Here is a 14,014-nt window from a genome sequence, read left to right on the forward strand (position 1 = left end):
AGAAAGACTGGGATGAAAGTAACCAGGGCTTTGTGTCTTTGGTTCTCCTTCTCTGATCTAGAAAATAAGGAGATCTGAATGATAAGACTCTCTTAAAGGTAATTTTGTATTAGAATCACCTGGGGAAACTTACCAAGCTATACCTGCCCAGCTTCAACATCAAATCTACTCTGAGTCCCTGGGGTTAGGGCTGGGTATTTGACATTTTATAAAAAGCTCCACTACTAAGTCCTAAGGCAAGCTCTAAATTGAAACATATTAGATTTGCTTAGTCTTGACTCAGCATCAGAATCCCCCAGTGAACATCCTAAAATATGGATTTCAGGACCTAAAGATTCTGACTGTATCAATTTGAGCTCCCTACACAGACTCTTGTAAGCCAGTGAACCAGATGATCCATTCCTAGGGTCCTTTCTACCTCAAAAACCTCTATAAAATAGGGGATGCAAAGAGATGAAATGGGGGAGTGGGGGACTGCTATTAAGAAAAAACAATGGAATTCTACCTGTTCCCCCCCCCCAAAAAAAATGAAGGAAAAAAAAGTGTTACAACACCCCCACCCCCAAGCAAGAGAAACAACACTTACATATCCTGGAATAAGACTATGACTAGCCTATGTAGAAAATGAAGTGGTAACTCCTCAGAAAGGGAGGCAAAGACCATTAAGAAACGTTTGCCCTAGCCTTCAAAATAAGTTTATCCGGCTAAAAGGACGGCTGAAAAAGATTTTCTTCTCTCAATCACAGCATAAAACAGACTTCATAAACTTTACCATGTCAAAGTAAAAACTATTCGCAAAAACCAGTTATCTTGCACACTATTCCCTTCTTAAAATAGTGCATTCAACCTCTTCTCTGCTTAAGAGCCCTGGTTACAGTTATACCGGTCTCATGATCTCCTAGAAAATGTACGTATATGAGGTTGTTGCCACTGAGAGGAGGGTTATTACAATACAGTTACTAGGTAAATAAATGCAATTAAAGGTTACAATACTAGCTGCTCTTATGTCCTTTTCTTCATATTGATTCTGCCCTTTAAAAATATATTTATCCAAAATGTCATTCATCCTTTCAAAGAGCTTGTCAAATCCAAGTCCCACCTCCTTCCAAGAAAATGTCCCTGGTTAACTGAGCCCTACTTGTTTTATCTACATTACCGGAGTTGCTAAAGCATCCGTATTATGTCCCACATTCTGTGTATTTGAATCTCATTTCCAGAGCAGAATCTTGGGCCAATTTATTTACTACTGCCTTAATTTATTTATTAACTAATGTTAAGCCCCTTAAAGACTTAGACATAATACAAATATATTTGAATCCCCCATATTCCCTAGCAGAATCATACACCAAGAAAGGAAATGTGTAACAATTGTTTTTTGAGTTTTAGGTTAATTTTTTTTTTCCTTGAACAAGAATATTAAGTTTATATTAATTACAGCCAGAGCCTAAATAATCCAATTACCAGGTATAAAGTTACTCCCTCAATTTTTTTAGGTGAGAAGGTAAGTCAGGATATAACAGCCACTATTTTCCAGAGAACACTTTTTCCTTAAACCACTGAGTAATTTCTTAAACACCTCTCTGAAAGACAACAAGGACACTCTCCTGAAACTTATGAATAAGACCTGGTAGGGACCACTTATTCCCCATCATTTTATAGACCCAGAGAGGATGGAGGTTGAAGGTCATGTCAACAGGCCAATCCATGGCAGAACTAGGGCTAAAGACTGGGTCAAACTACTCTTGTTCTTTCATTCATTCAAATCAAGCCACCAATTATCCATTTACTGACTTTTTTTTTAGGGGCTGGGGATACAGGAAAGAAGGAGAGACATTTCCTTCCACCCTGCATCCCCATCCAAACCCATCCCTGAAAGTGCTTACATTCCAATACTGGGGAAGACAAATAAACAATACGAGTAAATAAATTTTATGTAGTACATTAGAAGGTGTCAAATGCTAAAGGAGGACAGTGTGAGGATTAAGTGGGAGTGGGCATCTCAGGGCTATTACTGCACTCTAAAATAGACAGCAAACTCACAGAGGCCAAGACACAAAGACAGAGAGTCTCCCCATCCTTCACCACCGCTCAATTCAAAACCAGGATCATGCCCAGGCCCCCAGGCCTAGAAAACTCCTACATAAGGATCCAAGAAATTGGGATGGGTCATAGCTGCATGTTGTCATAATATAGCCTTATAAATTATTCCTCTGTGGAAACACAAAGCTGTCCTACAGAAGTCAAAAAAAAAAAAAGAAGAGAAAAATAGTATGAACCAAAATTGAAAAAGGAAGAATTGATAGAAGAAATTACGCTAAGCCTAATTACAAAACAGGGCAAAAGAAAGCAAGCAAAAAGGAAAGAACAGAAAAAAACTTAAGTTGTAGACTTAACTGCTTCTATTTCACCAATTTCATATAATACATGGAGTCAAAGTACAAGATTAAAAAACATTACCTCTTAATTTATAATACAGAATTAAGATGTAATTTCACATGCCCCCCTCCCCCATCTTAAGATAAATCCGTGATCTCACTGCAGATCAGTTCCACAGGAACCGTCCTGGGTTACCTAGACAAGACATAGCTTTCCACAATGCCCTTATAACCCTGTAAGATGGGAATGTCAACTGCTTTACATCACTTTTGAAGACAAAGGCGTATTTCTAGGCTTCTACTATTCTATTCAGCTCCTTTTCTATCCAGAAACTTCAATGCTCTTCCGCCTCTCATTCCCAATAGTATGTCCATCCTTAGTTAGCAACTGCTGTGTAATTTCACAGATCAGTCAGAAGAGATAAAAGAAAAATGGTATGTTTTGTATTAGACATGGATGTTGAAGACTGTGTCTCCTTTAGCAACAGAACCCATTTGGTCCCTGTGCCTTCCCCCTCAGTTTTATTTGGCAGGTATGAAATCTCAAAAAAAAAAAAAAAAAAAAAAAGCTCGAGACATATAATGAAGACAAAAGAACAGCAGTGTTAGACAGAAAATGCTTTGGAGTCAAATAAATAGCTCTGAGTTCAAATTTAGCTCTGCCTCTTACAAATTTGTAAGCTGTAAGATTTGCTCTGTGCACTAAACAACATACATGAACATACCTATCTATGTATATACTCCAGGTACATACATTGTTTTCCTTTATCATTCTATAAGGCAAGGGAACATCTTTAAAAAAACAAAACAAAACAAAAAAACTTACTGAACATGAAAATTAAAATAGTAAGGAGCAATGTACAGAGGAGCTCCTAAACACTGTATCCTTTTTCCAAAAAGCAACAGGAATCATTACTCCCAAAAGAAACTCTCAAGATTCTCTCAACCTGGAAGTTAATACTTAATTTCTGACAGAAAAGAAACTGGTAATCAACTAGTGGTAGTTCTCACTTTTTTTTTTTTTTTGGAATATGTCACTTTAAAAAAAATTAATGTTAACATGCTAGAGAGTAAATCCTTAAAAAGAAAAAGAAAGCTTCACCCTCTAATTCCCCAACCTAAGACAAATTATAACACTCTACAGTTGACCACCAAACCTAGATTCATCTCATGAAAAGGCCTGTACTACCCAGGCAATCCTAACAAATCTTGGAGCAGGATAGGAAATGGGAACATCAATCCACTTTACCAAAACATAGGCAGTTAAAAATTTTAATAACTCAAAAAGCAGGCAAGCTCTTGGAAGCAACTACCTTGAGCAACAGTCAAATTCTTGTACCTCAGCTCTGAGCTCATGTTTACTTGACCATGAGCAAACTGCTTACCTCTCTGACCCTCCACTGGTTTACCTTTACATTTGTAAGTAATAGTAAAACACTTAGCACAGTGCCCGGCATGCAGTAAATGCTCAAAGACTTCTATTATAGTGATATGAGACCAAATGCATGTTAATTTACCTTCGGGGTAAATTTTATTGCTTACATGTTATACAGGCTTGAACGGTATCTGTCTAAAATTTATGTAACCTAAAACCTATAAATGTATCCTTACTTGGAATTAGGGTCTTTGCAGATATAACTGGGTTAAAATGAGCCCTACTGTGGGCCCTAAATCCCAATATGACTGGTGTTCTTTTAAGAGGGAAATGTGGGCACAGACACACAGAGACAAGATGCCCAAGTGAGGACAGAGGCAGAAATTGGAATGATGCTTTAAACGGAGGAACAACAAGGACTACCAGCAACCACTAGAAGCTTAGAAGAAGCAAGGAAAGATTCTTCCCTAGAATCTTCAAAGGGAGTGTGGCCTTCCCTATACCTTGATTTTAGAATTCTAGCCTCCAGAAAATAAATCTCTGTTGTTTTAAGTTTACCACCCAATTTGTGCTGTTATGGCAGCCCCCAGAAACTAATACATTTGCTTTAAACAGACATTGTATAAATATAAATAAAGTTGTCAGTTTTCAACATATGACTTGTTAGGATTATCATTCAACTTTTACTCTTCCTATCACAATTTTGTAACAGACACTTTGTATTCAGACTGCAGACCAAGAAAATACATTATAATCTTGAACATCTTATTTTACAGACCATGAAAATGGAGATTCAGAAAGGTTCAGTGACTTTTCTTCCCAAGCTTATATAGCTATATGGTAGCAAAGACAGGACTAGAACAAAAGATTATCATCCCCAAGCCTGGCATTTCTTTAATACATTATGTTCTGAATAATAAAACTCTTAAAAGAGTCAATATATCCACAAAACTCCAGAATAACCACTTTCCAGATATTTAGAAATATCTAAGACTTTTGAAAGTTTCCTAAAACTGCTGTCATTATTGCTGAGTTATGAGCTAAAGAATAAAACAGGAACCAAAAGTGAATTAAGAATATCTTCTCTGGGGCCCTGGCTGGCTCAGTCAGTGGAGCATGTGACTCCTGATCTCTGGGTTGTGAGTTCGAGCCCCCACTGGGTGTAGAGATTACTTAAAAAATAAGATCTTAGGAGGAAAAAAGTCACACACAGCTAGTGAGACTGTAAACCGAGGGTGTTGCCAAATTACTTCTATGAAGTATGCATCAAGGATATAAAAGTATCCATGATATGACTTTTTTTTTTTTTTTAAAGATTTTATTTATTTATTTGAGAGAGAGAATGAGAGACAGAGAGCATGAGAGGGAGGAGGGTCAGAGGGAGAAGCAGACTCCCCGCCGAGCAGGGAGCCCGATGCGGGACTCGATCCCGGGACTCCAGGATCATGACCTGAGCCGAAGGCAGTCGCTTAACCGACTGAGCCACCCAGGTGCCCATCCATGATATGACTTAGCTAAAGATGTTTATTATGGTATGCTTTATAATTTTAATAAAGGGTATAATTAAAATAGTTGCCAAGAAAGGCAACAGAATATAGCCAATAAAAATGTTTTCCCAAAAAAACAACTAGAAGAGCACTCCAGTGGAATTTTTGGAGTAAAAGCTTAGATGACATATATGGGAGGCTGCAGAACTTTAAACTGTCATCATTTTATTGTCAGTTGGTCATCCTTTAACTTTTGGCCTACTAATTAATTTAATGCATAGAGTCCACACAGTATAGCAATTCTCTGAAGACTGCGACCAGCAGTAAGGCAAGACAAAAAAGTGTTGAGACACTTATTTAAAAAAAAAATTCTTTAAGAATGTAAGCTCCACAAAAGTAGGATTCTTATTTAACCACTGACCCTTCTAAAGCGTTCACGGTAGGCACTCACCTATCTGCTAAATGGACGTCTCTTCCATGTACATTTATCCCTCAGTCAAACCCAAACTGAGTAAGGGACTCTTTTCTAAGTTGATTTTTAAGAAGAAAAATTACCACAGTGTCACTATCAAAGATAAAAGGTAAGAATCAGGACTCTGCAGATCGGAGGACACAGAAAAACCAAAATCCCAAACACCAATGTCTAATTTCACTGGAACAGTCTTTCAGGAAAAATCCTGTTTTTCCTTAAGAAAGCAAGGGAAGCTTAGTGGTAAAATAGAAATGCATCTAAGTAGAAAAAGCAAGATGATATCCTCAGTCTTCATTGCTTTTCCATAAATATAACAAATAATGAGTTACATCAATGGCTTATATTATATAGTTGCTTTCTTATGTTTCCTATTAGCCCAAATATAAGAACTGTTTTGTTCTAAATGCATGTTCAATTTAACATTATATTCTAATAGTGTTGTCTGCACTATTCTAAACATCAGGCCCTTAAACAAATTAAACCACTGTATCAGATCATATTAAACCCTTCTCTTTGACACAGTTAAGAGTCATGGAGGGATTGGGAAAAAAGGATAATGGTAATTTTTAGCTGGGCTGAAAAAGACCAGACATTTATCTCTTACCTTATTAGCACGTATCTGTTTGTAAATATCTGTTTGCTGCCGAATTCGATATTCCAAGTCAGAAACATGAGCCTGAAGCCAGTTCCAGCGGCTGACAATAGCTGCTCGGTCTGCAGCCCATCTCCATTCTGATCTGCGTCTCCTAAAAGGAAATAAACTGAGTGAAATTCAAGAGTAGAAGCAACATTTATACCCAATGGGAATGGGAGGATTTTAACATCTAAAGGCCCTTATGTCACCCACTCTAGTGCCAAGAAAAATCCAAGACTTTATGTATGTATATATGTATGTATGTCAATCACAGGACACACATGGACAAAATTTCACATATAGATACTTCCCAAATTAACTAGTTGAAACTGCCTTCTAGTATCCTGATACTGTGGCAATTTCAGAGGAGACACAGAAGTATTCTCAGAAGTCAGAATCTCAGGAGATCGAGAAGTATTTTCTACTTTTACATAAGACATATATAAACAATAAAGATTATCTACACAGAAAATCCAAAAGACATCACAAATTATTAAAGCAAAGAATTCAGCAAAACTGTAAAGATTGGCATACAAAAACTCAAAGTGTGCCAACAAGTAGAAAATATTCATTTTTATAAAAAGCACTATTCACAACACCAAACGTGATACATACAAGATCTTTAGAGAAATAACAAAACCTGAAAACATAAAGACCTATAAAAATGAGATACAATTTTTTTAAGATGGCAATTTTCACATGTGTATAAATTCAAATAAGTTCTAATCAAATTCCCTATAGGGTTTTTAATGGAAGCAGATGAAAAGATCCAAAAATTCACAAGGAAACAAAGACCAACAGTAGAGAATTCTCAAGAAAATATGATGGAAACTTCCTGGCATTACAGACTTACTGTAAAGCCATGACAATTAAAGCAATCCAGAAAGATAAAAAGACCAGTGAGACAAAATACAAGGCCCCAAAACTTAGAACTGGATATATAAAAGGGATGACATCCATTATCAGTGGGGAAAGATTGAACTATTCAATGAATAGTACTGAAATGGTCAGTTCTTTACATAGAAAAAAGTAAAATTAGTTTCCTTCCTCATTATATAATTCCGTAATTTTGGAATTCCTAAATCTGAAAAGCCAAACTGAAAGAAAAGTATCTTTGGAAGGATTCCTTAAATAAGACAACAAAAAACATTTTAGCTAAATTTCAACATACAATAAAGTTAAAGGCAAGATGCTGTTTGGTAAGATTAAATATCAGAATATAGAACAAACTCCAACAAAAAGGTGAAAAAACGGACAATCTAATAAACGATAAATAGAAAATTCATGTAAGAGAAATCCAAATGGCCAATAAATACATAAAAATACACCCTACCCTGTTAAAATTTTGGTTAAAATATTAGTATCAGTCAAATATTAGGAAGCTATTTCAAACCCAGACTGGAAAAACCAAGTTTTGGTAAGATGTGGAGAACAGCAATTCATACACTGCCGGTAATAAAACCTGGCACGTCTGCTTCTGGAAAGATAATTTCAAAACACTTGGCTAGAGAGAAAAATGTGAATACCCAACCATCATGAATTTCTATTTCTAAGAACAACACCTGCACATCTGCATGAAGAAAGAGATTCACTGCAGCAGAGTTTGTAATAGCTAAAAGTTACAATCTAATTTGCTAAAATAGGGAAATAAACTAAGAAATAAGTTGTTTGAGATAACACATTAACAGTATAAGTAAAAGAATTTAATGGACTACTGCTTATTAATAATTATAATATGTATCAACATGACTAAATCTCAACAATATGGAATGGAAAAATTGTAAGAAAATTAAAAAAGAATAAACATACAATAAGGGCTGTTACCAATACATAAATAGTAAATGTATAAAAACATGCATAGAACTGATATTCAACAAAGTTAGGATCAGGGTCCTCATCACCCTGGGAAGGGGAATGAAGAAATTGGATTTTAGCTCTCTTTAATAACGAAATGTGTGATTCCTCTTTAAAAACAAAAGTCTGGGGTGCCTGGACAGCTCAATTGGTGGAGCATGTAACTTTTGATCTTGGGGTGGTGGGTTCAAGCCCCATGTTGGGCACAAAGATTACTTAAAAAATATAATAAAAATTAAAAATAGTCTGATAGAAATATGACATTTTAACATTCCTTAAATATCAGAGGGGGTATATGGCACCTGGTATATTCTGTAATCAAGGTATTTCATAATCTTCCATAAAATTCTTTTCCAAGAAAGCAGCGATCACATTGACTATGTAGCCCCACCTCCAATCAGGATATACACACTCACTACTAAAAATTTTAAATGGCTGTAAGTGAACTTTAACATAGTTTACTGATGAGATTAAAAACAAACAAAACAACATAATGTCGGGGCGCCTGGGTGGCGCAGTTAAGCATTTGACTCTTGGTTTCAGCTCTGGCCGTGATCTCAAGGTTGTGAGACCGAGCCTCTCGACAGGCTCCATGCTCAATGTCTGCATCTGCTTGAGACTCCCTCTGCCTCTGCCCTTCCTCCTGCTCCCTCTCTCTCTCAAATAAATAAATCTTAAAAAAAAAAAAAAAATGTCAATGAGAGAACACATCTAACCACAGCAGGATTAGAAATGAGTTAATACTTAATTATACCATTATAATTAAGACCAAGGTTAGCAATGTGATATTTTACTTTTATGTGGTCCAAAAATAAGCCATTCAAGCCAACCAATGTGATAAAGTATTATCCAATTATTTCTCTTTTAGAAAGAAGGCATTTTATAGTTCACTAACCTTGATGGAATCAGTACAAGATATAAAGATACTTTTTTATTTTTTAAAGATTTTATTTATTTATTTGACAGAGAGAGACACAGCAAGAGAGGGAACACAAGCAGGGGGAGTGGGAGAGGGAGAAGCAGTCTTCCCGTAGAGCAGCGAGCCCGATGGGGGGCTTGATCCCAGGACCATGTGATCACAACCTGAGCCGAAGGCAGACGCTTAACAACTGAGCCACCCAGGCGCCCCAAGATACTTTTTTAAAAAGTATAATTATCTGAGGTGCCTAGGTGGCTCAGTCGGTTAAGCATCTGACTCTTGATTTTGGCTCAGGTCATGATTTCAGGGTTGTGAGACTGAGCCGCAGGTCTGGCTCTGGGTGGGCTCTAGCGTGCTGGGCATGGAGCCCGCTTAAAGATTTTCTCTCTCCCTCTGTCCTCCCCCCCCCACCCCCATCTCTCTCTCTCTCTCTCTCTCAATAAAGAAGTGTAATTATCTGGTTTAATGTTGGCTGCAGGTCTAGTTCTAGCCCAAATTCAGGAAAGAACCTCAAGAAGTTAAATATAACCTCTGGATCATTCCTGAACTATAAAAATGCCCCTCCACCTTTTTTATAAGAGGCAAAGCTAGTTAACCTGTATACCAAATTTCCAACTTTCATTCCTCTACAAGGTTCACCTTCCTATCCTGCTAAATCTCTTGGTTTTGTAAGTTCATTTCATTCCCAAAGCTACCACAGCACCAAATGTCTGTCTACCATATCACCACTGGGCTACTCCAATAAACCTCCTTAGCTACTACTCCTAACGTAAGTTACACACTACTTTTCCTAAATAAACTCCCTTCAAACCTCATTACTTCCTGTCACTCTTATGTGTAAGGAACCATACAGCTCCTCTGTGGCTTCTTTTCAAATCCGAAGTCTTCAAGAAAACAAAGTATAAGGGAAGTCAAATATTGTAAAAGCAATTCAAAGACAAAAAGTGATTAGTAAAATTAACACAATGTTCATTTAATGACAGTTTATTCACAGACAAATTTGTTTTAACAACTGACAGTGGCTAGCCAAAACAAAACCCTAATGTTGAATACTAAAGCAAAGGAAAGAAAATTTCTTGGCAGATTTACAGTGCTTCGTCCTTAGTCACCCTTGATGGACAACGAATCCTGGCAGCCTCTCCCAATGATCCTGAACTTAGCTCATAAGCCTTGTCACGACAGTGTTCCAGGACACCAAGCACTCTTAATTGGCAAGAAAGATGAAACCTATTTGCTATCTCTGAATTTAGACACATCTTAACCAAAAGCATTCATTCATTCATTCATTCATTCATTCATTCGACAGAGAGAGACACAGCAAGAGAGGGAACACAAGCAGGGGGAGTGGGAGAGGGAGAAGCAGGCTTCCTGCAGAGCAGGGAGCCCGATGTGGGGCTCGATCCCAGGACCCTGGGACCATGACCTGAGCTAAAGGCAGACGCCCAACGACTGAGCCACCCAGGTGCCCCCAAAAGAATTTTTTTCCTTTCTTCTCTGATGTCAAGGGGGAAAAAAACAAAACAAATAAAAACATTTTAAAATCTGTTTGAAAGTCTGAGACTAAAAAAGAGAAGATTACTTAAAACATTTCAGTTCACAAGAACTTTAATGAATAAGTACTATTTTTCTCTGATATTAAAGAACAGCCTTTGCACGCGAGCGTACACAAACACACACACACACACACACACACACACACGAGTGAGGGAGGAGGGGCAGAAGGAGAAGGAGAGGGAGAAGCAGACTCCCGCTGAGCAGGGAGCCTGATGTGGGGCTCAATCCCAGGACCCTGGGATCATGACCTGAGCCAAAGGCAGACGCTTAACCAACTAAGCCACCCAAGCACCCCAGTATCTTGTGTTTGTAATAGCAGCAATATGGGCAGAAAGCCGAACTATTAGCAAAGGTATACAGTTAACAAGTCTGAGGTAGCTCTGAAGATGTTACCACACTCCAGTGACAGAGCAGAACACCACAAAATATTATTGTAAGAATAAGATCTTCACATCTAACCTTTCCCCCCCATAACAAATAAAACATGTCACAGAAACTCAGTTTACCAGAGGGAGAGGTGGATTCCCCCCAATGTTGAAAATGTAAATTTATTACTCTGATAATTTACAGATCAAAGAGATATTGATTTAGTATTAGTCGTACAGACTTCAAAAAAGAACATATGACTAAGGCTGCACAGTGATAATTACATCCTGAATTGGTTTCTAATGTAGTCCTTGTGAACAATGAAGAAAAAGATATGGATTCCAACACAGATGAGTCTTTCAATTCTTTCTTGTTGCTTATCCTTTGCTAACAATTCGTGAAGTAATTGTTTTAACTTCATCGCCTATACAGGACGCTAGAATGCCTTCTAACCTATTATTCTGCTGTGTACTACTTTATTCCAGTTTGTACCAAAAATGTTTGTCTACACCTACCAGGCTACTGCCTGAGAATTCATTTTAACTCCTATTCTGCCCCTCACTTTTATAAACATTTCATTGGTAAATTTGCTTTCCCTCCGTGTGCTATATGAAAATCCATTAAAATTTTACATTATGGATTGATTTTTGGTTACCTAAATGCAGGGAGATACAGTACCAATGTTCCTTTGGTAATACCACATGAATAATACATTTTAATGTTGCCAGCTATGTACCAGTATCTATTTGTATAAAATAGTATATGCTGTATATATAGATTTCTTTTTAGAGGGTTAGAAGAATATTATCACATATCCAGAACTTAGGGTATTTTATAGGATCCAAGAATATAAAATATTTATGCTACTCACTTGAACAAAAAATCATTTCCTCTAAAAAAGCTCTTATATTTATAAACACTTTGAAACTATATAGTGGAAAACACTTGAAAATTTAGGGTTCAGCTTACATGTTGGCCAATGTAGAAAAAGAAAAAGTGATTTTTGTCTTTAATTTTCTAAAATCACCTTGAATGGTAATGTTAATGGAAATGTTTCATTAGAAGAGGAGTAAGAGATCAACACAGGGACTTTTAAGCTCCTCCTGTTTTTATTAAATTAGGAATTATACTTTGACTCCTCAAAGATGTCACTGATAAAAACTTTTCTATTGTACACTGAGAGGTAATGATCTGAATCACTTAACTCAGAGGTGGTTACCACTGATTTTACTAAAATAAAAGCCATTAAGGAATGTAATTTCTGCTAAGAGAAAAACAAGAATTTGCAATATTACTAATGTATCAACTTTCTATTTGATAAACCGCCACAGACAGTAGAGCAACAAGCAGCAGTGACAGATACGTCCTTTTTCTCAAAGATAAACTACAGCAAAAGCTGACTTATCTAAAAGGAAAAGTAAAGCTAGGCACTGAACCATGTCATACTTGACCTACTGCTGTCTTTAATGAGATCACTTAAGTTCTATTCCAAGATGGACAATCTGTTAATCCAGCAGAACAGCGCTTGGTGGATACTACTTTCCCCTGATCTAGAAATATATATATGGCGGGGGGGGGGGGGGGGGGGGCTGGTGGTAGGCAGAGGGAGAAGGAGAGAGAATCTCAAGCAGGCTCTATGGTCCCAGCGAGGAGCCTGATGTGGGGCTTGATCTCACAACCTTGTGATCTAGAAATTTTTTAAAAATCTCATTAAATAACAATGAACAGGCTGGAAAGACCTGAACGACGGTAATAATTCCTCTTTGATTCTGATTTCATTTCTATGTCCAGTTCTTTCGCTTTATGTAAAAAAAAAAAAAAGTTCTATTAACAAATCAAAAGTAAAATGTCTACAGCCAAGTTACACAGCATAATGTTGAAAAACTGGCACACAAATTATTTCAGAGTTCTGTGCTACTTCCAAGTGTTCAAGAAAGTCTGAGACACCTAGATTCTGAAATCTCCAGGTTCTTTAGATGACTTATAAAACCAACAGAAGCGGCGCCTGGGTGGCTCAGTTGCTGAGCCTCTGCCTTCGGCTCAGGTCATGATCCCAGCGTCCTGGGATTGAGCCCTGCGTCGGGCTCCCTGCTCGCCAGGAAGCCTGCTTCTCCCTCTCCCACTCCCCCTGCTTGTGTTCCTGCTCTTGTTGTCTCTGTCAAATAAATAAAATCTTTAAAAAATAAAAAATAAAAAAATAAAACCAACAGAATAAAGTAAGTAAAGTTGAGATCATCCTTGAACATCTAGAGCATACAAACAGTTGCTAGATTCACAGTATCCAGGGAGTTAGGGTCACAAGAACAGAAAATCCTGACATTATTAAGAGCCACATTAAAAATATATGTATATGGACACCTGGGTGGCTCAGCTGGTTAAGCGACTGCCTTCGGCTCAGGTCACGATCCTGGAGTCCTGGGATCGAGTCCCGCATCGGGCTCCCTGCTCAGCGGGGAGAGTCTGCTTCTCCCTCTGACCCTCCCCACTCTCATGCTCTCTCTCATTCTCTCTCAAATAAATAAATAAAATCTTAAAATATATATAAGTATTCACTACCTAGCTCAATAGTATTGAAACAAATAGGTGAAGGAGCAGGAATATAGGTTCAACCCAAATTCTTACTTTTATTTACTTTATGTGATCATAGACATGAAAACTGACCTCTGGAAATAACAGCAACATCAGCCTCATGGGAATGTGGCACTCATAAAATGATATAATCCTAACTGCAAAGTACAATCTGTGTATTAGAAAAGATTAAACAAACATAACCTTGGATTCCAATTCTGTATCGTAAAAGATACAAAAGAAGGGAAAAGAGGAGAAATAAAGAAATCTCTAAGAGGCAGAAAAATACAGGAAATAGATGATGTTTTCAGTTATCAACAGAATTCTGAGTCTGAGTGCTGGGCTTTACACTTATCTAAAGAAGTTCCACTCTAAACAGCAAAACTGAAATACAGTTGACCCTTGAATAA

At 37.3% G+C, this 14,014-nt stretch overlaps 1 protein-coding gene across 5 annotated transcripts in view; it reads right to left on the bottom strand.

Annotated features, from left to right (window-relative positions):
* The window catches only part of KANSL1 (KAT8 regulatory NSL complex subunit 1), a 182,789-nt gene that overhangs the window by 46,206 nt on the left and 122,569 nt on the right, over nt 1-14,014 (bottom strand). For all 5 annotated transcript variants that reach the window (XM_035030393.1, XM_035030394.1, XM_035030395.1 and 2 more), the window contains one exon: nt 6,314-6,455. In XM_035030393.1, coding sequence (XP_034886284.1) covers nt 6,314-6,455 — 142 coding nt within the window. The remainder of the gene's footprint in view (nt 1-6,313; nt 6,456-14,014) is intronic.

This window comes from Mirounga leonina, unplaced genomic scaffold, assembly GCF_011800145.1.
Source record: "Mirounga leonina isolate KUSES-001 unplaced genomic scaffold, KU_Mleo_1.0 Mir_364, whole genome shotgun sequence".
In the NCBI taxonomy this organism is placed as follows: domain Eukaryota; kingdom Metazoa; phylum Chordata; class Mammalia; order Carnivora; family Phocidae; genus Mirounga; species Mirounga leonina.